Source organism: Rattus norvegicus, chromosome 3 (assembly GCF_036323735.1).
Source record: "Rattus norvegicus strain BN/NHsdMcwi chromosome 3, GRCr8, whole genome shotgun sequence".
Taxonomy (NCBI): domain Eukaryota; kingdom Metazoa; phylum Chordata; class Mammalia; order Rodentia; family Muridae; genus Rattus; species Rattus norvegicus.
Genome location: NC_086021.1, coordinates 174,798,115 through 174,819,893, shown reverse-complemented (window position 1 = coordinate 174,819,893; position 21,779 = coordinate 174,798,115). Strand labels below are relative to the sequence as shown.

General features: G+C 50.6%; 1 protein-coding gene across 4 annotated transcripts in view; it reads right to left on the bottom strand.

Annotated features, from left to right (window-relative positions):
* Positions 1–21,779, bottom strand: part of Eya2 (EYA transcriptional coactivator and phosphatase 2) — a 183,264-nt gene that overhangs the window by 118,142 nt on the left and 43,343 nt on the right. The window contains exon 1 of one of the 4 annotated variants that reach the window (XM_039104164.2): positions 955–1,419. The exons of 2 other annotated variants lie outside the window; for them this stretch is intronic. Coding sequence is in view for 1 of the 2 variants with exons in the window: in XM_039104163.2 (XP_038960091.1) it covers positions 1,038–1,096 (59 nt within the window). In the remaining variant the exon portion in view is untranslated. Of the gene's footprint in view, positions 1–954; positions 1,420–21,779 lie in introns of those variants that run through there. One more of the 4 variants, XM_039104163.2, reaches the window with a different exon arrangement.

Genomic DNA, 21,779 nt, shown 5'->3' with positions numbered 1-21,779 from the left:
AAATAACAATAACAATGAAGGTTATCACATCAGATTCTTGAAACTGACGTGCTGCTTGTGCGACCACTTTTCAAAGATAATTTGGAAGCATCTCGAAGAGAAACCATTGGAATAGCAAATCCCAAGCAAAAAATAATTGGGAAAACCCACATGATATAAACACCAGGGAAGCTGGAGCAATTCCAGACAGGCTTTAGAATAAAAACCACGGCAGGAGACTTAGGGGAACACATACTCTGCAGAAGAATCCATCCATCGAGGTGTAATAATTCAGCATGTGCCTGGGAACTGACTCAAAAAGGGGATAAAGACAGCTAGCTGAGCCCAGGTCTCTACTAGACACCTAAGATTCAAACACATGGATAAAAAATAATAACGTCGGCGGCTGCAAAGACGGTGTAGTGGGAGAGTCCTGCCACAGAAACATGAGGATCTGAGTTCGGATCCCCAGAGCCCATGTAGAGTTAAATGCTTCTCTGATCCCAGGGCTCCTATGACACAGTAGGGGGCACAGGCAGGAGAAGCTTCTGAGACATCTCCCCTGGAGTGGGAAAAAAAGGCTGGGTTTCAAGCTAGGTGGGAGGTGAGGACTAACAACTAAGACGGTCCTCTGACCTCCGCCCATGCTCCCTGACAGGACGAACACACACACACACACACACACACACACACACACACACACACACACGCACGCACGCACGCACGCACGCACGCACGCACGCACACGCACACGCACACACTTTAAAAGAAGAGAACATTTAAAAAGGAATAAATAGAGTTGACTGGGGTTGGGGATTTAGCTCAGTGGTAGAGCGCTTGCCTAGCAAGCGCAAGGCCCTGGGTTCGGTCCCCAGCTCCGAAAAAAAGAAAAAAGAAAAAAAAATAGAGTTGACTGATCCTGCCAGGCAATGCAAAGCCCAAAGCTCCAACCCATCCACAGCGACTCAAACTCACCATGGCTTGGAGACAGCCCAGTTTCTGTAGAAAGGGTGTTAGCCTTCTCGAGAAGACCTCCATTCCACTGATTGACAACTGACCTTTCCTGCTGCTTGTTCCAGCTCCAGGCTCCTGTGCAGAAAGGTCTGGCCTTCACCATGAACTCGGGAAATTCACAAAGTCAGAGAGCCTAACATTTGAGTTACAGCTCTTGCATGGAGGACAACATTACATACCAGGCAATGGCCTGGATCTGTTTCCTCCACTGCTCCCAGTGAGCTCGTGGAACGAAAGAACCTGCTCCGTGTTTCCCAATAGGTGACTAAACCCAGGTTCAGGTCTGAGCCAAGCCTGGGCACTGGCAGTTTGTGACTCATTCCTGCCTGGTAAGCACTTCCTGTTCTGCATGGTGAGTTTTGTGTTTTGTGAGCTGTGGTTTTTGTTAGTGACTTACTGGGGCAGAGGAGGAGGGAGGCAGACCTATTCAGTGTCTTGAGGCATTTGAAGGGCTTAGCTTGGTTATGTTCTCATTTCAGAGAAAATAGAAATAAATAAATCAACCTCCCACTTAAAGAGTCTTCCCTTTGGCCAGTGTCGTCTTGTATCATCCTATGAAGAAGGTAGAGATGAGGAAACTAAGAGGCCACTTCGTGAGGCAGCCAGGATTCAGTCTCAGCCTGGTTCCAGGCTGTGTGCTATGAGCCATAGCTTGCAAGGAGGCCGGGTTGAGTTGTGGGGCTGGGAGGGTGACTCAATGGGTAAGAAAGTTTGTAGTGCAAGCATGAAGACCTGAGTTCAGATCCCAGCACCCACATAACAAGCCAGGTGTGGTCCCATGTGCTGTGAGCTGGGAACCCCAGTGCTGTGGGAGGCAGGGGCCATGCACGGATTGCTGGAATTTGCTCTCAGACTAGTTGCAGGCTCATGGAGAGACCGTTTCAAAGGGAAAAGGTAGAGAGATGGAGTGTAATAGACAGGACATCTGACATGCTTCTCGACCTCTGTGTGTGCACATACCTACACACATAACACACACGCACTGACACACTTACACACACATACACATGCACATGCGCACACACATATAAACACCACACACTCACGTGTGCGCACACAAAAGCAGAATAGGGCAGGCTTCGAACCCACCTAACAATAAAAATCTCTCCCCTAACCCACAGAGTCCCAGATTTGCCTGCTATAGACTACAGATGCAGGATCCTCAGCTAACCCCTCTTATCGATTGTATGATCTGAGACAGTCAAACAAAATCTCTTGAGCTTGGAGAGCTAGTAGAATCTTCTAGGCTGTCAGGTTGTCTGGCAGATTAAATCAGAGAAAGCAACTGCCAGAGAGTGAGCTGTCCACAAGGGCGGTTCAGGACGCAGCCTGTGTTCCTGTGTTCCATGGTCAAGAACTTAAACGCACCACGGCGCAACACGGGGTTCCCCGAGGGGGCACACTGGGGCTCGGGACAGTCATTGTTAGAAACCATTGTTTCTTCTGCAGTTCGAGGGACATAGAGCTGAGATCTGCAATGGGGTCTCTCTCTCTCTCTCTCTCTCTCTCTCTCTCTCTCTCTCTCTCTCTCTCTTTCTCTCTCTCTCTCTGACTGTTCCCCCAAAGGCCTGCAACAGGGGAGCAACTTCTCTTTTTGGACAGGGTGGGGGTGTCGCATAACCTGAACACAGGCAGGCTAGAGAGGAAGTAGATAGACCTGCAGAATTAATCTCCAAAATTCCACTCTGTTGCTCCCACTTTCAGAACCGACTCCAGATTCAGCAGAAGAGGTTTGCAAAGGCCCCGCCCCTTGGCTTCCTGGGGGCGGGGCTGCTGCTGTCTGCCTTGCTCCATTTATTACCCTTGTCACCACCGGGGTCCCCAGGGAACGGAGGCTCTTTGGGGTAGCTAAGGCTGCCCAGGAGCAGAGCTGACAGCTGGAAGCTGGGGGCAGGGTGACTTCAAAGGCTGGCAAAGATCAAAAGCAGATAGAGGGTCCCAGGCGGTGGGTCCATTCACCTTTCCTAGCACAGGGTTACCTTGACTGAGCGCAGGGGCTCTCCCTGGTAGAAGGAGAGAGGACAGATGTGCCTGACAGGCTTTGGAGAGAGCCAAGCACACATCCACAGAGGGTTTGAAACCGATCCTGTTGACAGCAGTCAAGGGCTTCTGGGTAGACAGCTGCGGCTGCCTCACCCCCAATTGATTTCAATTCCAAAAGTGTCTGTTGATCTCTAACAGCCTGGACACCATCTTCCTGAGATGGGGACAGGTGCTCACACAGAAAGCTGCCTTCTCCAGGTTCCGGCAACTCTCAAGTCTGACTTGTCTCCTGAGGCTCTCAAATCAGATACATCACCAGGTCCTGCCAAGCTCACTTTAATGGCCACCACTCAAGTTCCCCGGGCTACCCCACCTTCTCTGGCCCAGAAGGCTGCTGTGGTCTCCACACCCATCTCCCTGGAGCCACTCTGGCTTCCCTCCAGTGTGTTCTCTGGGGCATGGCTGACAGCTCACATCTGAGCCCCCCTTCCTATACTTGGGTGACCTCAGGTTGTTTCCTGTTATTGCCCTGGAGTGAACCTTTGACCCAGCCTTCCTCTGGCATCTTCTTGTCCGGCTTCTCAAGCTTCCTCTGATAAGAAGCCCTTTGCACATGCTGTTCCCTCTGCTTGGGAAACCATTCCCTGTACTCTCCTGTGTTTGCCCCAGTCCCGAGTGGGTCTCCACCCCCATCTTTTAAAGTCTACTCGATGCATGTTTTGTGTGCATACGTGAGTATTTAATTTCCATCTGCCTCCCCGCCCCCCACACACACTTTAATCTAATGGGAGGAATTTTGTCTATATAAAATGCTTCTCTTGTCTATATAAAATGCTGTCTATATAAAATACTAGTCCCCAAATCTCCTGCGGGGATTTTCGTAGTGGTTTTCATAAATACTTGTGGCATGATAAATGAATGAACTCTGAGAATGAAGGCACATCCAGCCAGTGTTTATTGTATGCTTGTTAAATGTGCCAAAATGCACCGCTCACAGCTTTTATCACCTCCCCAGGCGCTGCCTTGATTAACATCACCTGCACAGCCCCTCTGGGGCATCAAGTTTAAGAAGCCTGACCCCTCCCTCTTTCTGGAGACGGGATGCTACTGTCCCCCACCACTATAGGAGGCAGCTGTCCACATGACTCGAGATGCCACCTCTGTTAAGACTTCTGCCTGGCTGTCATGCCTGGGGTGGCTCTGAGGAACAGAAAGGGGATGGAGCGGGCATGCTCAGAGCTGCAACAGGGAGAGGGAGCCAAGGACGGCTCCAGGCACACAGGATGTGGTGGCAGAACTCAGCTACAAGGCCCCCACTCCCACGGTGACATCTAGAGTGGGATCCTGCGGTGGATGACTCCACACAGAGCCCCAGGCCTCTACTTGGTTAGGAATTGGTTCCCCCATCCCGCTCCATGCCTGCTCCAACTCATGCAGCCCAGGCTGACCTCACGTTCACCTCCTTGTACTGGATAGCAGGTATGCACCACCGTGCCTGACTAACTCCGTGCTGGGAACAGAGCACGGAGCTCTGTGCATGATAGGCAAGCATTTTACCAATGGAGCCACATTCCCAGGTCTTGCCTCCTTTGTTTTTTTATTTTTATTACCCCAATAGTGTCTCTGAATGTTTTAAAATGTTTTCATTTTCCCCCTGGGATCCAAGTCCCACAGTGGATGTGGTAAACCCCAGCTGGTCTTTCACAAACGTCCCCGTACCACAGGGGGGCTGATTTTGTATGTTGCATGAATTTTGCCAATTTAGTTATTTTGGCTTTTGAGACAGGATCTTGACTTATATCCCAGGCTAGGCTCACACTGGAGATCCTCCTGCCTCAACCTTCCGAGTGCTGGGATTCCAAATATGCACCCGATGGAAATACATTTTCTCTGTTTTTCTCTATACATTTTACCGAGGACTTTCTCCATCTTGTCAATGAAATACCTTGCTGTTCTAGGTCATGACATGAAGACCCAGTCAGTTCTTCCCATTGCTCTGCAATGTTCCAGCTATGCCTACCCACAGCTCAGCACTTGGGCTAGCCCCACACTCCCCAGGTGATTGCTTCTCTGGGACTCATTCCCCCAGACAAAATTCCTGGGGCCCCTCATTTAAAACTGTAAAATCAGTTTGCACAGAGCTGTTGAGAAAGACTCATATTCACAGCACACTACTCCTCCATGATCCGATTTAAAAAAAAAAAAAAACCTATCGGGGAAACGCAAGCAATTAATTGATTGACATATTTGCGGTGAGGGATCAAATCTTGGCCCTCAGCGTGTCAGACAAGCATTCTGCCTCTGAGTGTTGAGCCTGTCCCTAAAGGATGACGTAAGGGGCTTCTATAGCTGTCCTCACACCATCTTACAGTGAAACACATTCAGTCTAGAGAGCCTCACACAGCCAAAGACACCCCGGCCTGGGTTCCAAGGCTCAGTGGGGCTGGGCTTGGAGCCTGCGGGGCGGGAGCAGGGTGTAAGTGGTCAGTTCCAGCCTTACCTCTGCTCCCCTCGTGCCTTTAGAGTCACTGTCTCCATGACAGAACTCCCTAGTCAGATCCTTAGCCTATAGCAAAGGGACCTGTGCTGTGATTTAAGGTCTGGAAATGTCTGTATGCCTGCTTAGAGAGTGGATCCTTGTTTGTCTTTTAGCTTTGCAAGTGTGGTTTTGGGATGAGGGCTGAGATGAGGAGTTGCAAGGTCCCAACAGTGTGTACATCTGAGGGGTCCAGAGGCTGATGTTGGGTGTCCTCCTTACTGCTTGCTCTCTGCCTTATAAACACGTTCAACATTTTTTGGGGGGATGTGTATCTCTTATGAGCTTTCTGGTACATTTCCCCTCAGACGAAGTGTTTTTAAAAGATCACACCCAATGTCTCTGGTCTTCATTATGGACGTGGACAATTTTCATGATCACGCCTGAACCCACAATTGTTTCTTGTAGCTTTAAAAATTGCATCCTATTGATTGATTTTGTGCGCCAATTTAGTTAGTTTGGCTTTTGAGACAGGATCTTGACTTATATCCCAGGCTAGGCTCACACTGGTGATCCTCCTGCCTCAACCTTCCGAGGGCTGGGATTCCAAATATGCACCTGATGGAAATACATTTTCTTTGGTTTTCTCTATACATTCTACTGGGGACTTTCTCCATCTTGTCAATGAAATACCTTGCTGTTCTAGGTCATGGCAGGGTACCAGTCTGCCACAGTGAGTGAGTGGAGGTCAGAGGACGACCTGTACAATGTCATCCCTGAGGGCTGAACTCAAATGGTCAGGCTCGGCAGTAACTGCCTTTATCCCTCAAGCCAGTTGTCCTCAAACTTCCTAATGCTTCGACCCCTTACTATAGCTCCTCATGTTGTGGTGACAACCCCCCTCCCCGCCCCAACCATACAATTATTTTCGTTACTACTTCATAACTGTAATTTTGCCACTGTTACGAATCATAATGCAAATATCTATGAAAAAGTCATTGGACCCTCGAAGAGGTCACGACCCACGGGTTGAGAACCACTGCTCTAAGCCGCCTTCCCAACCCTCTCATACCTTCTTCAACACAGTCCAAGTTTAATCTTCTCTAAGTGCTGGCTCAGGAGAAGTGCGACAGGCAGTTTGTTTGCGGTGGATGCCCTGACGCTCACAGGGTAGCACTGGCCACCTCTCCTTTCCTTACTAATTACTGATTAGTAAATGTATTGATTCTTTGCGAATTTTACATCAGGCACCCCAAATTCCACTCATCTCCCTGTCCCTTCGTATCTGCCCTCCGCCCTTGCATCCTCCCCTCCAAGGTAAAATGAGAGAATTTAAAAAGCTCGTCCTGGGAGCTTGTGTCCACCACACAGTATATTCTTCTGCTCATACATCTTTGCTTGCAAATGTTCAAAACAGTGGGTCTTTTTCAAAGCCTCTGGATCAATACCGGATCCTCATGGGGACTCCTCTTGGATATCCTGTTGTTGTCCTGTGTCATGGAGATCCTGCAGCTTTGGATCTGCCGGACTGGCCCTTTGATGTGGGGTAGATATTGAGGTGGACCAACTCAAAGCCTTGGAGCTGGACCTGGGGGGTAGCTGAGTTGGTCAGCCTGACAGCTATCTTGCAACCACACCACCAGGGTGAGCTCTCCAGCACGGTGCCAGCTAGCTCACCCAGTGCCTCGGCTGGCAAGGGACAGGGCCAGTTCTCCCGTTCTAGTGCCCTTGGGGCAGCCTCACCAGCACCTCATTTGCCATCAGGGTCAGCTTTTTCTGTGCTGCTCAATCGAGGAGCAGGGCCCACTCTCCTGAGCGCTGCAGCCGGTGAGGGGCGGGCTGCCACCAGCCTCTTTTATTTCTTTCTACCATATTTCCTGTGAGCTAGCTTTAAACTGTGAACAGGCTGAGACGAGTCAAGGGGACACGGATGCTTCCAAAATGGTGTCTCTCCACTATCTCTCGTCAGGAGAATGTGTCTGGTGATGCCAGCAGGAGCCTGCACGTTCAATGACAGCATCCACAGCCACCAACCTGCGCTCTAATGATTTCACCCCTGAATGTCGTGGTCCCCATCAATTGTTTCATGGTTGGGGGTAAGGGGGTTCAGAAAATTTAAATTTTTAAAACGAGGAGGAGTTCAAGTGTGTTGTGACACTGTCAAAATGTTTAGGGTTTACATTCCTTGTGTGTGTGTGTGTGTGTGTGTGTGTGTGTGTGTGTGTGTGTGTGTGTGTGATCAGAGGTCAAAGCCAGAGGTCAAAGTCAGACATCATGTCCTCAATCCAAGCCTTGGGTCATCAACGGCTCTCTACCTTGTTTTTTGAGACAGGGTCTCTCTCTGACTGGCCAGCATGCCTAGAGGCCCTCCTGTCTTCACCTCGCCAGCACTGGGGTTGCATCACCACGCTTGAGTCTGGGATGGAGGTCGGTTCCTCGGCATTCATGGTGAGCACTTACTGACTGAGCCAACTTCAACCCCTAGTGTTTACACAGGACACATGGCTGTCATGCACTTGCCTCTGATGTGCTATCCTGAGCAGCCCAGGCAGAGCCAGCCAGAGCTTGTGGAGGGCTCCCTGGGCACTGAGGGATCTGCTTGTCTCAGCTTTCTGAGTTTTCTCAGGTGTCAAATGGTGACACAGACGGTCATAGCCATTCCCGAGGGCTTTGACGAGGATGTCACGGTTGGGTTGACCATTGGCAAAGTTCTGAGGACTGAGTGTGGTACAGAGCAACCTCACTTTCCTACCCTGTGGAGAGTCAACACTAAGAGCCCAGCTACGGAAGAGAGTTCCCTCAGGTTCCACAGGCACTGACTGGCAGAGCTGTGTCAAAAGCTTCCTTAAGCTGATCTGTCTCTAGGATTGGGGCTCAGATCAGAACAGGATGGGTTAAGAAGATACTCATCCATCCAGGTTCCCTCAGAGACACAAGTGGCGTTGCCTCTGCAGGGTCATCATACTTTAAAGTGTGGGGGCTCAATGTGGGGGGGTGGCGTACCAGCCTCTGTCTTCTCCCACCCCACACCTCTTCACACAATAATCATTCTAGCGTTTTAACAGAGCGGGTGCTTCTTGGTGCTTAATGGAAGCTGAAACCAGCCTTGGGGGTGTCCCCTGGGTCATGTTTAACACCCAGGCAGAAACTGCCAGAAAAGCTCAGACCCTAGAGAATGCACTGTGGTGTGAACTAGGCCAGGGGTTTAGGCAAATAGACTCTCAAAACAGGCTGAAGAATTCCTGGGGTTTGGGAACTTCCAGGGTGGGAGTGGGGAGCAGGGAGAGGGGGTCGGTTGAGGGAGTGTTTGCATGTGTGCAGGCCCACACTGAACCCCTAGGTAAGCCAGGCATGGTGGTATGTACTTGGAGTCTCGGTGCTGGGGGATGGAGACAGGCAGATTTCTGGGGTTCACTGGCCAGCCAGCCTATGCTAATCATCAAACTCCAGGTCCTAGTGAGAGGCCCTGACTCAAAGTTAAGGTGGACGGTCCAAAGGAAGGACACCTGAGACTGACCTCTAGCTTCTGTGCAGCCAATGCACACATACGCGTGCGCCCTCTCACAATGTGCACGCGCACTACAAAACCAGCAAAGTGAAAGTCAAAAACAGAACCTGGGGAGGACAGGAGGGAAACAGAAACAAGGAGTGGATTAGAAATCCTCCCGATTTTCACTGCTTGTCCTTGTTCAGTATGCCTTCAGTCACTGCCACCGCGCTCCCCCCGGGTGTGCTCAGTGGGTTAAATTCTTGGGAATCCTGAGTGAGGGAAGACAGATGGAGCCCCAGCTCCCAAGAGCCAAGGTCCCCATGGTTGGTGAACCTCGCTGGTTGCTGCTCCTTTGTGGGTGTGATTGGCGAGCTTCCTGTGTAGACCAGGCTGGCCTTGAGTTTGTGATGCTCCTGCCTCAGCTTCTGAGTTCTGGGATCACAGATGTCCTCCCCACACCCTGCCTGACAGCTTCTCCTGGCTGAAGAAGTGCAAAGCAGAGGCCAGGGAAACAGCTCCTTGACTGGGAAAGATACTCACTATGCTCCTATTCTCTTAAAGACAGGAAGAGAATAGGAGGGGAAAGGAGGAGGGGAGAGGGGGAAAGGAAGGGGAAGGGAGGAAGGGAAGAAGGGAGGAGAAGAAAAGGGAAGGAGGGAAGTAGGTGAGGGGAGGGAAGGAGGGGAGGAAGGGAAGAAGGGAGGAGAAGAAAAGGGAAGGAGGGAAGTAGGTGAGGGGAGGGAAGGAGGGGAGGAGGGGGAGGAGAGGAGAAGGGAGAGGAGGGGAGGGAGAGGAGGGAAGGGGAGGGGAGGGGGGAAAAGGAGAAGGGAGGGGAGGGGAGGGGAAGGGAAGGACACCTGAGCAGGATGATCAACTCAGCAGTGGCTGGTGGTGCTTGCTGGTGAAGGAACGGCCACATCTGGCAGCATTTGGAGGTAGTTTTGGCTGCTACAGTTTGAGTAGGGGTTAGGTATAGTGGTCAGAGGCTAAGGAAGCTGCTAGATATTCCACAGGACACAGGACAGTCCTATAGCAAGGAGCCACCTACCCAGAATGGCAAAGGTGCCAAGGTTGAGGAATATTCTTTTAGAAGAAAGCTAAGTATTAGGGGGTGGATGAAAGTTTCAGGTAGTAGTTTGAAATTTAAATTTAAAAAAATTAAAAACAGAGGGCTAGGGCGATAGTCTGGCTGGTAGAACATGTGCCGTGGAAGCCTGAAGCCCTGTGTTTGGATTCCTGGTGCCCATGTAAACCAGGATGCACCTGCTGTGCCAGCACTGGGGAGGTAGGGACAGGAGGATGGTCATTCGTCACCAGTGTAGCCAAGACAGTGAACTCCAGGTTAAGTGAGAGACCCTGGCTCAAAAAATAAAGTGCAGAGCAGCTGAGAAGGTCCCCAAGCCAATATCTGTCAGCCACATGGACACGCACACACACACCTGCTTACATGAACACTCGTATGTGTGCACGAGCACACACACACACACACACACACACACACACACACACGAGGGAGAGGGAGAAAGAGGAAGGGATGGTGTTGAGTGAAGGCAGCCTCTAAGGTAGATGTCTGACAATATGCTTAAGTGGCCCCCAGGTCGGGGATGCAGGCGTGAGACTGAGCTGTAATCTCTGCCTCAGCTGTGCAGAGTGACTTAGGCCTGCACCAGTGAGAGGTGCTACCAGGAAGTAGCCACACTGAAGAGAAGACCAGTTCAGTGTTTGCTATTCCTGGGCTCACCACAGGTACGGAAGCCAAAGGTACAGAAGATGTGTACGGTGGCCCAGGAGGGCCAAGTGTCAGCATCCTAGCTGAGACTCTTGTGTGTCTCTTGGCCTCCTGGTACCTTAGGCCTGCATACACCCTACTTGACAGGAAGGAAGGAAGTAGAAAGAGACTCCCTTAGTATGCCTTCATTTCCTCCGAGAGGGCCTCCTCCAGGAGACATCCCCCTGTCTCATTGTCAAACCTGAGCCACGTGGCCATCCCTGGCTAATCACCGACAAAGGGTTTAACCTTATCATCCCCTCTCATGCAATTGAGAGAGTGGCCAAGCAGGCAGGACCGGGGTTCTGAGGTACTGGGGTCGAGGATAGTGGCTACTGGCTGAGTCTCTTGAGCTTTTCTGTGGCTTCAAAGGACCTAGCTCCACCACGGCCCTCCGTGCTCTCCTGGTGGCATTAGCCTTCCGCCATGAGCTCCGGCGTACTTCAGTCTATGGGTGTTCCTTCTGCCTTGTACCTCACTCCCCTCCCTCACTGCTGGGCATTGTCACTCTGCCACCGCTTCCAGGAAGTCCTTCTGTGACACTCCCACTGCCAGTCATCCTGTTCCAGGCTGTTCCATCCTGCTGCGTTCCACCCCCAGGGTGGTTTGCACAACACCCGGACCTGGTCTCACAGGTACCCTGACGGTCGAAGACCACGAATCACGGCTGGGGTAGACAGCCGAGTGTTCCCTCATACCATAGTCACTCTCTCTGTCCAGATCCTGTACCGTCAACACAAGCCACCGGGCCTCAGGGTGCCGGTTCAAGTAGACAGGTGTCCCCAACACTGCAGCTTAGCAAGAACCAGAAGCGGAGCCAGCAGCTCAGTGCATGGTGACCTCGAGATGCTGACTATCCAACTGGATGGTATTTTGACCCAGTGTGTGTGTGTGTGTGTGTGTGTGTGTGTGTGTGTATGTGTGTGTGTGGTGTGTGGTGTGTGTGTGTGTGGTGTGTGTGTGTGTGTGGTGTGTGTGTGTGGTGTGTGGTGTGTGGTGTGTGTATGTGTGTGTGTGGTGTGTGTGTGTGTGTGGTGTGTGGTGTGTGTGTGTGTGTGTGGTGTGTGGTGTGTATGTGTGTGTGTGGTGTGTGTGTGGTATGTGGTGTGTGTGTATGTGGTGTGTGTGTGTGTGTGGTGTGTGTGTGTGTGTGGTATGTGGTGTGTGTGTGGTGTGTGTGTGTGGTGTGTGTGTGTGTGTGGTGTGTGTGTGTGGTGTGTGTGTGTGTGGTGTGTGTGTGTGTGGTGTGTGTGTGTGTGGTGTGTGTGTGTGGTGTGTGTGTGTGGTGTGTGTGTGTGTGGTGTGTGGTGTGTGGTGTGTATGTGTGTGTGTGGTGTGTATGTGTGTGTGTGGTGTGTGTGTGTGGTATGTGGTGTGTGTGTGTGGTGTGTGTGTGTGTGGTGTGTGTGTGTGTGGTGTGTGTGTGTGTGGTGTGTGTGTGTGTGTGTGGTGTGTGGTGTGTATGTGTGTGTGTGGTGTGTATGTGTGTGTGTGTGTGTGTGTGTAACCCATGCCATACCTTTCTTGGACCGCATTGTTTGAGACTTTAGTATACACTCCATGAGGGTAACATGTGAAACCAGAGAGTTTCTGCTGTGTCCCCAAGGCTTGGATCAGAGCCTGACATAGACTATAAATTGGATGAATTCTTGTCCAGTGAATGAATGAATGAATGAATGAATGAAGCTTAAAGGACTGTAGGTCTGTGCTTGTTTCCATCCTGACTGTTGGGCCGAGCATGTAGCTCAGTGATAGAACCCTTGCACAGTGTGTTCAAGACCATGGGTTTCATCCCTGGTGTCAAAGAGTTGGCACCCTGGTTGTCAGAGCACTCCCTTCCCACACACACTTTCTAGACTCCTCAAGGCCACCTCATGGAATCGACGCTGCCGTTCGCTCACCTTGTCCCAGCCTGCATGGCTGCCAGCCTTCAGACCTGGGTTCTGTAAACACAGCCGGCTTCCCCACCCTCCTTGTGGACTCCACCCTACCGAGGAGACAAAGCCAGAGAGCCAGGACTTCCCATGAAAATCAACAGACGGTGGCTTGGAAATGTTGTCAACCTTGACTGGACAAACATTCTGAAAAGGGCCACTCGTCATTACAGGGCCTAGCCTGACAGACGGGAGCCAAGGCAAGCTAAGCAGTGCCAAGCCCAGGGCAGCCAGAAGGCCAAGCCTTAGAGCGTCTGGGAGATTGGACAGGCCCGGGCCCGAGTCAACCAGGTGGGATCACCTGTCTTCCTCCTGAGCCAAGGAAAACAGCCAGCGACAATGGGAAGGCAGGACCAGCCAGACTCTAGGCATGAGACACAGGCTCAGGCCCCAGAGCCTATGTCTCAGGACTGCTGGGCATTCTCAGAGCCTGTGGGTGAACCAAGAGGCTAAGGGATCCCCAGGTCTAGAGATCTAACTTGGGTCCACAATTGCTGATCGGAAATAGAGAAAGGAGATTACAAATTTAAGGAGTCAAAAAGCAGTTGAGCTTTGTCTCTGGATCCCTTTGTTCGGGAGGTAAAGAGTTATGGGTGTGAATTCTGCTTGGAGTACCCATTCGCATTGACCTTGCAGTCAGTTCAATGGTGAGAGGTTGTGAATGTAGGCAGGCTGGGGCCTGAGGGCTGACACCCAGTACCTCAGAATAGGAGCAGAAAGGATGCCAGGGATTGAGGGCAGAGGTGGACGTGAACCCTACATTCTCTGCTGGCTGCTTGCAGTTGGTGTCAACAGAGCCTGTCCGCTGACTTGTTGGAGCAGGCTGAGGGACCGCTTCCGCTGTCCTTTGAGGCTCAAGGCTCACCTCTCCCAGCACTGCCCTGGCTGATCTAGCACTCCACAAACTCTAGTCTCAGCCCACGACTATCTCTGACACCAGCCAGCGAGTAGCTCTCACCTATGCTGCAGGATCAGACCTGGGGACTCACTAGCTCAGGATGCCTCATCATTGTGTGTGTGGCATTGTGTGTATGGATGGGGGTGGGGGATGCAGGTACAGATGACTACAAGAGGTGACTGCGGTGTCCTCCTCGGTCACTTCTCCATGTCATTTATTTGTCTGTCTGATTGTTTACTATTTTGAGGTAAGGTCTACCACTGACCCTGAAGTTTATGTTTCAGCCACACTACCTGGCTGGCCAGCTTCTGGAGTTTATCTACACACCTCCCCCTGCAGTGCTGAAGTTATGGACACACATTACCACACCCAGCTTTTTAATCAAGTGCTGAGGATCCAAACTCAGATCCTTTCCTTGTGCAGCAAACACTTCACTCACTGAACCATTTCTCAAGCTCCTCCCCTCATCCTCAACCCAACCCCACCCCTAACTCCCTTTGAGACGTTTTATTCTATAGCCCAGATTGGCCCAGAACTGTGTACACCCGGCTGGCTCCGGACTTCCAACAACTCTTCTGAGTGGTGGTGACCTTACAGGCTTGAACCTGTAGTCACAGAACTTGATGGAAGCTGTGGTCCTACACAAGTAACCTCTCCTTTCCTGGGCCTCAGTTTCCCGGTCTTTGAAGTGGGGGTAGAGATAGCCTCTCGGTAGGGTTATACAAGGATGCTAACGAGTGTTGCCAGGCAGAGATGACAAGCTCCAGAGTCCTTGGTTGGGCAGGTGGCTCAACAGACTGCAGTGTAAGCACAGAGACCTCTGTTTGCAAGCCCAGAACCTGCAAAGCCAAGCATGGGGAAGCGCATGTCTGTAATCCTAGCTCTCCTGTGGTGAGATGGGAGGCAGAGACAGGAGAATTCTTGGAGGCTTGTGGGCCAGCTAGTCTGGTGCACAGTGACAGATAGCAAGGAGGCCTGAATGCAGCCCAGTAGAAGGTGACACCAAGCAAGTGACACCAAGGCTGTCCTCTGATCTCCACGTGGCACATCATACCCACACACACACGTGAACACGCACATGTAAACACACACACACACATGGAAAAGCACACATGAACACACACGCGTGAAAATGCATTCATGAAAATGCACACGTGAATGTGCCCGCGTGAACACGCACACGGACGTGCACACATACTAGACACAAAATAAAATAAAATGGTCCTTTGTCTGCGTGCTTGTGAGAGTACTCCCCAGAAAGGAGGTGCCTGGGGGTCTCCGGGGACCGAGCCAACCTTTCAATAGTCTAGCCCTTTGCCCCTTAAGCCACGCATCCTTTTACAGTCATCTGCAAGCCCCGCCCTGCCATATGCCAGAAGCTGCTCAGGGCTGGCTGGCTGTCACTCCCTGGTGACTAACTCCAACAGCCTCCTGGCCCCCCCAGACTCCCTCTGCCAGCTTCCCCAGTGAGGTTTTAAAACACCATTCTGGCCTTGTCGTGCCCCCACTAAAACCTCTTTAATGGTTCTCCACTGCCCTTGGGCTAAATTCCAAACATCACAGGGACCCAAAGCGGTGGCTTTCAATTTCTTTGACCCTCAGTGCACGGTAAGAAACCCATTTTACAACACAGTGGAACCCTTTACCAAATTGGGAAGAAAGGTGTCAGGGGCCAAGCTGACTCCAGGCTGCACACTCTGGGCTTTCTGTTCTACTCTCCCTGAAGTTCTTCCCTTCGAGCATGCTGGGTGTGACCCATAGACTGGGGAACTGAATTGTCAAATTGATTCCGAGGCTCGAAGGTTGAGCCTCAGTTCAGTACTCTGTAGCAGGGCATGGAAGTCAAGGCCCTTTGGTCTAATCTCCTTTCCTAGTCTGTTGCTAACCTTCGTGTCAAATGCCCAATAGCAACTGGGCCTCATCTTGGGTAGTTTCCCTCAGTCTGGAACACTGTTCCCACTCTCTGGCATAGCCAAAGACTACACCCCAGAAGACCACAAGACCCCGTCTCAAACAAGGTCGCAGGTGAGGATTGACACTTAAGGCTGTCTTCTTACCTCTGTGTGCACTCTTACCTCTCTGTGTGTGTGCACACTCCCCCTCAAAGCTTTTAAAACATCCCAGTAGAATAGAGAGCCCCTAAGTTCGGCATATCACCCCATCTTCTTTCCTCCGGAGCCCTAAAATCAAAAGCCACATTTTATATTTATTTCTTCCCTTGTCCCCCTGTGCCCAGGGGTAGCTCATGAATTCAGGCCCTGGCTTGCTCCAGGCAGACCAAGTGCAGACCTCCCATGCCAGTCACTGAAACAGCTGTCAGGGCTGGCTATAGCCGGGGAGATGCAGTTTATACTGTCTATATTGCACTTGGGAAACTCCTGGAGGCCAGCCGTGGGCCAGTCATACAATGTCTCAGTTCCTCAGTCATGCAAGCTCCATTCAGTGGGGCCATTAGGAAAAAACACATAAATTCACACAGATGAAATACTCTGGATAGCGTTGGCACCGGGCGAGTATGGCTGGCGATCTCAGCAGCTGTCTCTCCTAGGATCTGGGATTTGGGTGCTCCAAGAGCCCCCAAAGTGAATCCTCTTCCTACCCATAATCCTCGGCTCAGAATTGTGACACGTGCCCAAAAGGCTTAATCTGTTCCGCCTGGCTAGAGCGGTCCTTTGCAAAGTCATTTGGGCTCAGTGGGAAAGTGCTTGCCTAGCGTGCACGAGGACACAGGTTCAATCCCCAAGAACACCCCATGAACAACAGAAATAAAAGTCATTTTCCTGCGAGCTTTGCTGGGCAATTCCTTCCTGTCCACCACCTCCCTCCCTGAGATTTCCAATTGAGCTGGTGAATCCCAGGGCGGGTGCTTCTGCCCTCCCTCTGAGGGGCTGTTGATTGGGTGGGACAGAGAGTCTGAGAGTGGATGGATGGATGGTTGCAGGGTGTGTGTGTGTCTGTGTGTGTGTGTGTGTGTGTGTGTGTGTCTGTGTGTGTGTGTCTGTGTGTGTGTGTGTCTGTGTGTGTGTGTGTGTCCTGGGGGGAGGAGTGTAAGTAGCAGGGAGACACAGGAGTTTGTTGAAGGTGCTGCAAGATGTAGGCTTACACGGAAACGCAGAAGAGGGACCATTTCTTGCTAGCCTCAGCTAAAATGGTGACCTGCTCATCTGATTTCACTGACTGGCAGGGAGACAGGTGCAGGCAGGCTGAGGAGATTGACATTTGAGGTCAGGCAAAACCAAAAGTGTGTGTTCTCTGCCACTAAGGACATGCTGAGAAGAAGAAAATGTCAGAGCGGGGACTCAGGGGACGGCTCAGTACGTAAAACACTTGCTGTGCAAGCAAGAGCGAGGACCCGGGTTTGAATCCCCAGATCCCACGTGAAGTTGGGCACAGCCATCTCCATCTGCATGATTGTACCGTGTATGTGGCGAGATGGGGGGCAGAGGTATCAGGATCCTCGAAGCTCTCAGGGAGCCTGAGTTCAACATTTGTTCAAAGTAGCAAACAAGAGAGACTTTATCTCAAACAGGGTGAGGGTCGGCCCCTGAGGTTGTCGTCCAACTTCCGTGTATGCGTGTGATTGTGCATGTTCCTGTGAACATATGCTTGCATTTTTTTTTAAATAAAAGGAAATGAGGAGTGCAGGGCAGCCACTGTAGAGCGGTTTTGACAAGCCTTGGTGGTCGGTGGTTTACAAGGGGTGAGGGGCAAGCAGGTAGCCAGAGAGCCTAAACCAAGTACCGAGGGAGGGAGACAAGCTTCCACCCCTCAGGAAGAAGGCCAGCCTGATGGCAGGGAATTCAGTTTGGGACAATCTCCAACTGGAGGTTTTTAAACATTTCACCACTCAGATGATGCCAGGAAGCCTTTTGGTATCGTAGTTTCCTGGCTGCTATCTTAAAGTGCCATACATTTAGTGGCTTGGGACAAACAGAGATGTATTCTTTCAAACATGAGACAATCAGAAGGTCACAGTGCTCATAGCTGGCTCCTTTAAGTCAAGGTGCTCCCAGAGCTGTGTTCCCTTGAGGGTCTTGGGGAGATGATTGTCTCCCCTTCCAGCTTCTGGCTGGGGGTCACCAGTGCCGCTTGACTTGTGGCTGCACCCATCCAATCTTCGAGGCTAATGGCTTCATCTGTCTTCACCTTGCTTTCTTAAGCAGTGTGGGTTTGTGGGCATTTCTTTTAGGAACACCCACCCTTATTACATTTGGGGCCAACAGGATCATCTAAGGTCATCTCCTCTCCTCAAGAGCTTTAATCCAATCCTATCTGCAAAATCTGTATCACCTAAGATAGCGTTCACCGTTTTCATTTTTACTTTTTGGTCCATCCCCAGGGGTCAAATCCAGAGCCTTGAATATCAAATCACACCATCAAATCATGCCTGTAACCATTTTTAAAATTAATTAATTTTTAATTTTTGGAGACAGACTCTCCTTTTGTATTCCAAGCTGGCCTTGAACTCTTGATCTTTCTGCCACAACTTCCTGAGTTCTGGGATTATGGGTGTGTATCACTATTCCCAATTGACACAAATTCTAGCATTAAAACTCTGATATCTTTGGGGACACACAGTCCAGCCAAGTGCACTTGGTGTTGGTTAATTTTTATGTGAAATTCTAAAGTTTGGACAATCAACAGGCCTGCCAGTTGGTAGAGGATTGGGAGTGGTTTTAAAAAAATCAAAATAAAACCCCAAACCAAATCTGGCAGGGATGCAGACATCTGCAGAGACAGAGGACACACATGTGCTATGAGGATTATGACACGATCGAACAGGAAAGAAACACATGTTTACAGTAGCAGAAGTCATGGTTAGTGGGCGTTTAGTACGCCCAGGGCTCTGTTGACACTCTTTGACTGAGGCATCTAATTTCAAAGGTTCAGAGGCCAACATGCTGACTAGAATCTAGTTTTCTTCTTCTTGGACACAGGGGCACATTGTGTCCCTGGATCTCTTGCAGCTATGGGTTCAAATCATGTGTGCAGTGTGTAGCTGTGATATAGACTACCTGCACCGCAGATCTGTTAGTAAGTGTCTTGTGGTCTAGCCTGTGATATAGACCACCTATACCACAGATCTGTAAGCAAGCATTGTCTTGTCCTCTAGCCTGTGATATAGACTGCCTATACCACAGATCTGTAAGTGTCTTGTGGTCTAGCCTGTGATATAGACTGCCTATACCACAGATCTGTAAGTAAGTGTCTTGTGATCTAGCCTATGATATAGACTGCCTATACCACAGATCTCTAAGTGTCCTGTGATCCTTCAAGCTTCTAACTCTCAATCATAGCTTCTCTGTACTCATGAACTTGACAACAGGTCTGTACACAGAAGATCATCTGTGACCTTCAGGCTGTATGCTGTGCTTGGTACAGCAGCTAGCATTACCTTAGCCATTCCCCACAACAGCTCTCTTTGCATATGCAGGGCCCCTTGCCTCTTCTGAGGGAAGCCTCCAGAGCACATATTATGAGCTGGTCCTATCAGCAGTAAGCCCTGAGTGCCTGCTCAGTTACATATCCTCCATGCCTGCCTTTCCTTCTTCTTGTCTCTCCATTCCCAGTGTAGCATTTCCCAGAGTCACCTCTTAGACAGGACACTGGCATCTGAAGCCTCATCTTGCGGTCAGCTCCAGGGGAGATGGGCTGAGATGCCATGGCTGCCAACACATAAAGCTAGTGAATGCCTACTGAGATTCTATGAAGGCTGTATAGCAAAGCCATCCAGACTGTGTTCAGAGGTAGAATCATCCTGAGTAGCACAGATATTTAAAGTGTGAGTGACCTCAGCCCTTTGGATTCCACATGAGTGAGTCTGCTTGAAGAAACCTAGCTGCAAGGGAGTCTGTGAGTACTGTTATCAGCTTTCCAGGTTCTCAGCCTAGTAACAGAGAATAGGGGTTTTAGGCTGACCATAGGGGCCTTCCCATAGTCTAGCACTCCAGCTAAGGTGGAATTTTGGATTGCAGAAGCCAGCTCTAAGGCTTCCACATTTTTGGACACTTGGTTTCAGAATCTGAGACTTCTGAGGTTAGAGAGTCTTGAAGATTATTTTATGGTGGTGAAGACCCAGTCTCTGAAATGGTAGGGTCTCACAGGGGGTAAGGGGTATATGGAAAACAAAAGCTTATTCCTTTCTGATTCTGGGAAGGTACTTGGTATATTTTTAAAGCCTTACATATTTTACTTTATGTGTATAAATGTTTTGCCTGCCTGCATGTATGTACACCACACGTGTGCCTGTCGAATTTCCTGGAACTGGGGTTGCAGATGGTGGTGAGCTACTGTATTGGTACTGCCAGTTGAACCTGGGTCCTCTACAAGAGCAGCAAATGCTCTTAACTACTGAGTAATCTCGCTACCCCCTGAAAGTAATTGACATTTATATTATTGCTATGTGTCTGTGAAGGCTGAAGTACCCTCTTCACCCACGCCCCGTACCACCTTTAAACCCACAGAAATGGCTCTTTACATATCAATGTGTAGTTTGTTCCGGGTACTGTCTCTGTGCTGAGGAAACAAAGCCAACTGCCAGATACATGCCCTGGCCCCACAATTCACCTTGCCCCAGCTGTTCAGTCTCCTGACACACTGTCCTTGTATGGCTTGTGCACATTGCTGTGATGGCTAAGGGTGCATAGCTCAGACAGACAAAAGTTGAGACCTTGTCTAAACCCCAGTGTAAGTCAGAGGCAGGACCAGGAACTGCCGCCATGTCTGCCTTCGTTATCCCTCCATATTATGCTGTACAAACATTCCCAAGTCCTGGAATGGGGATCAACACTTCGAAAATGATCACGCCTTTAAGCCAAGATTATACAGTCCATTCAGGCACTGAACACTTACTGAATACCTACTGGGTGCCTAAGAACACATGGGGCTGGGACGTCCCCACCACGTGGCTTGTGTGCAGGCTGAGGGTCAAATCAAAACAGCAAGGAGAGCAGAATGTGGCCCACAGCCAGAAAGTACCGGGTGTCTGAGACAGGAGGATCACTTGAGTCCAGGAGTTCTGGGCTGTCGTGCACTATGCAGATCGGGTGTCCTCATTAAGTTTGGTATCAATATGGTGACCTCCCAGGAGCAGGGGATCACCAGGTTGCCTAAGGAGGGGTATAATTTTACTCATCCACTTTCCACCATGACAGTAATTAGTGCCTTAAAACCATGGACTGCCTCTTTTCATCGGGATCCACCATGGGGAGCCGTGGAGAAAGCTTTCGACTATAGAGCTGTCGTCTAATCTCCTGTAGAAGGCCTCTCTATGCTCTTAGCCATGGTCACCACCAAGCCCAAGCCTGCACCCAACAAGCCAAGGACTCCCCTGTGCCCCACCTCCCACTGTGGGAGACCTTGTCTAAACCCTAGTGTAAGTCAGGAGCTCCCCTGGAGCTAGATTCAGCCCCGAGGGACTCTACTTATTCTCAGCTTTTCCACAGCTCCCAGCAGAGCCTGGTATTCGAGAGCATGAGAACCCAGATGGCCCTGGCCTCATCACAGGTCCCAGGGACCCCCTAAACCAGCTCCAGCTGTACCTGTCCCTACCTCAGAGCTGTGTCCCTAGAGGCCAACACAGCCAGGCAACAGCATGGGGTAAGCGCGGTCAACTTCCCCCATCCTACCTCCCCGAGCAGCTGTGTCCTATTGGAGTAGATGAGGGACTCACTAATCCTACACCAGGATCCTCACGGTCACCCTGTACCCTGATCCAGTTGTGCCTGAACTTTATTCTAACCCCAAACCTAGCCCAACCCAGGTATCCCCTCTTCTGACTAAACTCTGTATAAGGGAGTCTTCATTGTGAGGATAGGTTTAGTTCAACTGAATCTCATATTTATCAGTTCTAAACATTAAACTCCCAGGCTGGGGAGATGAATTTACCAGCAAAGCCCTTGTCACATCACAGCAGCATGAAGACCCGAGTTGAGATCTCTAGAACACGTGTAACCAGATGTGGTAGCACGCATCTCTAAGTCAGAGTTTCTATAGTGAGGTGGGAGACACCTAACTGGTGAGCTCCAGGCTAGTGGGAGACCTTTTTTCTTGAAACCACACACACACGGTGGACAGGTCCTGAGGAATAGGGTTGACCTCTGACCTCCACATGCACAGCAGTGCACACCCGTTCCCCACGAGAATGACTAGATAATTCTAAAATGGGCCAGTTTTAGTCTCAGGTGTGTGATAAAAGGTTGCTATGGAGAAGGCTACTCACCCACCAGCCAGGGCAG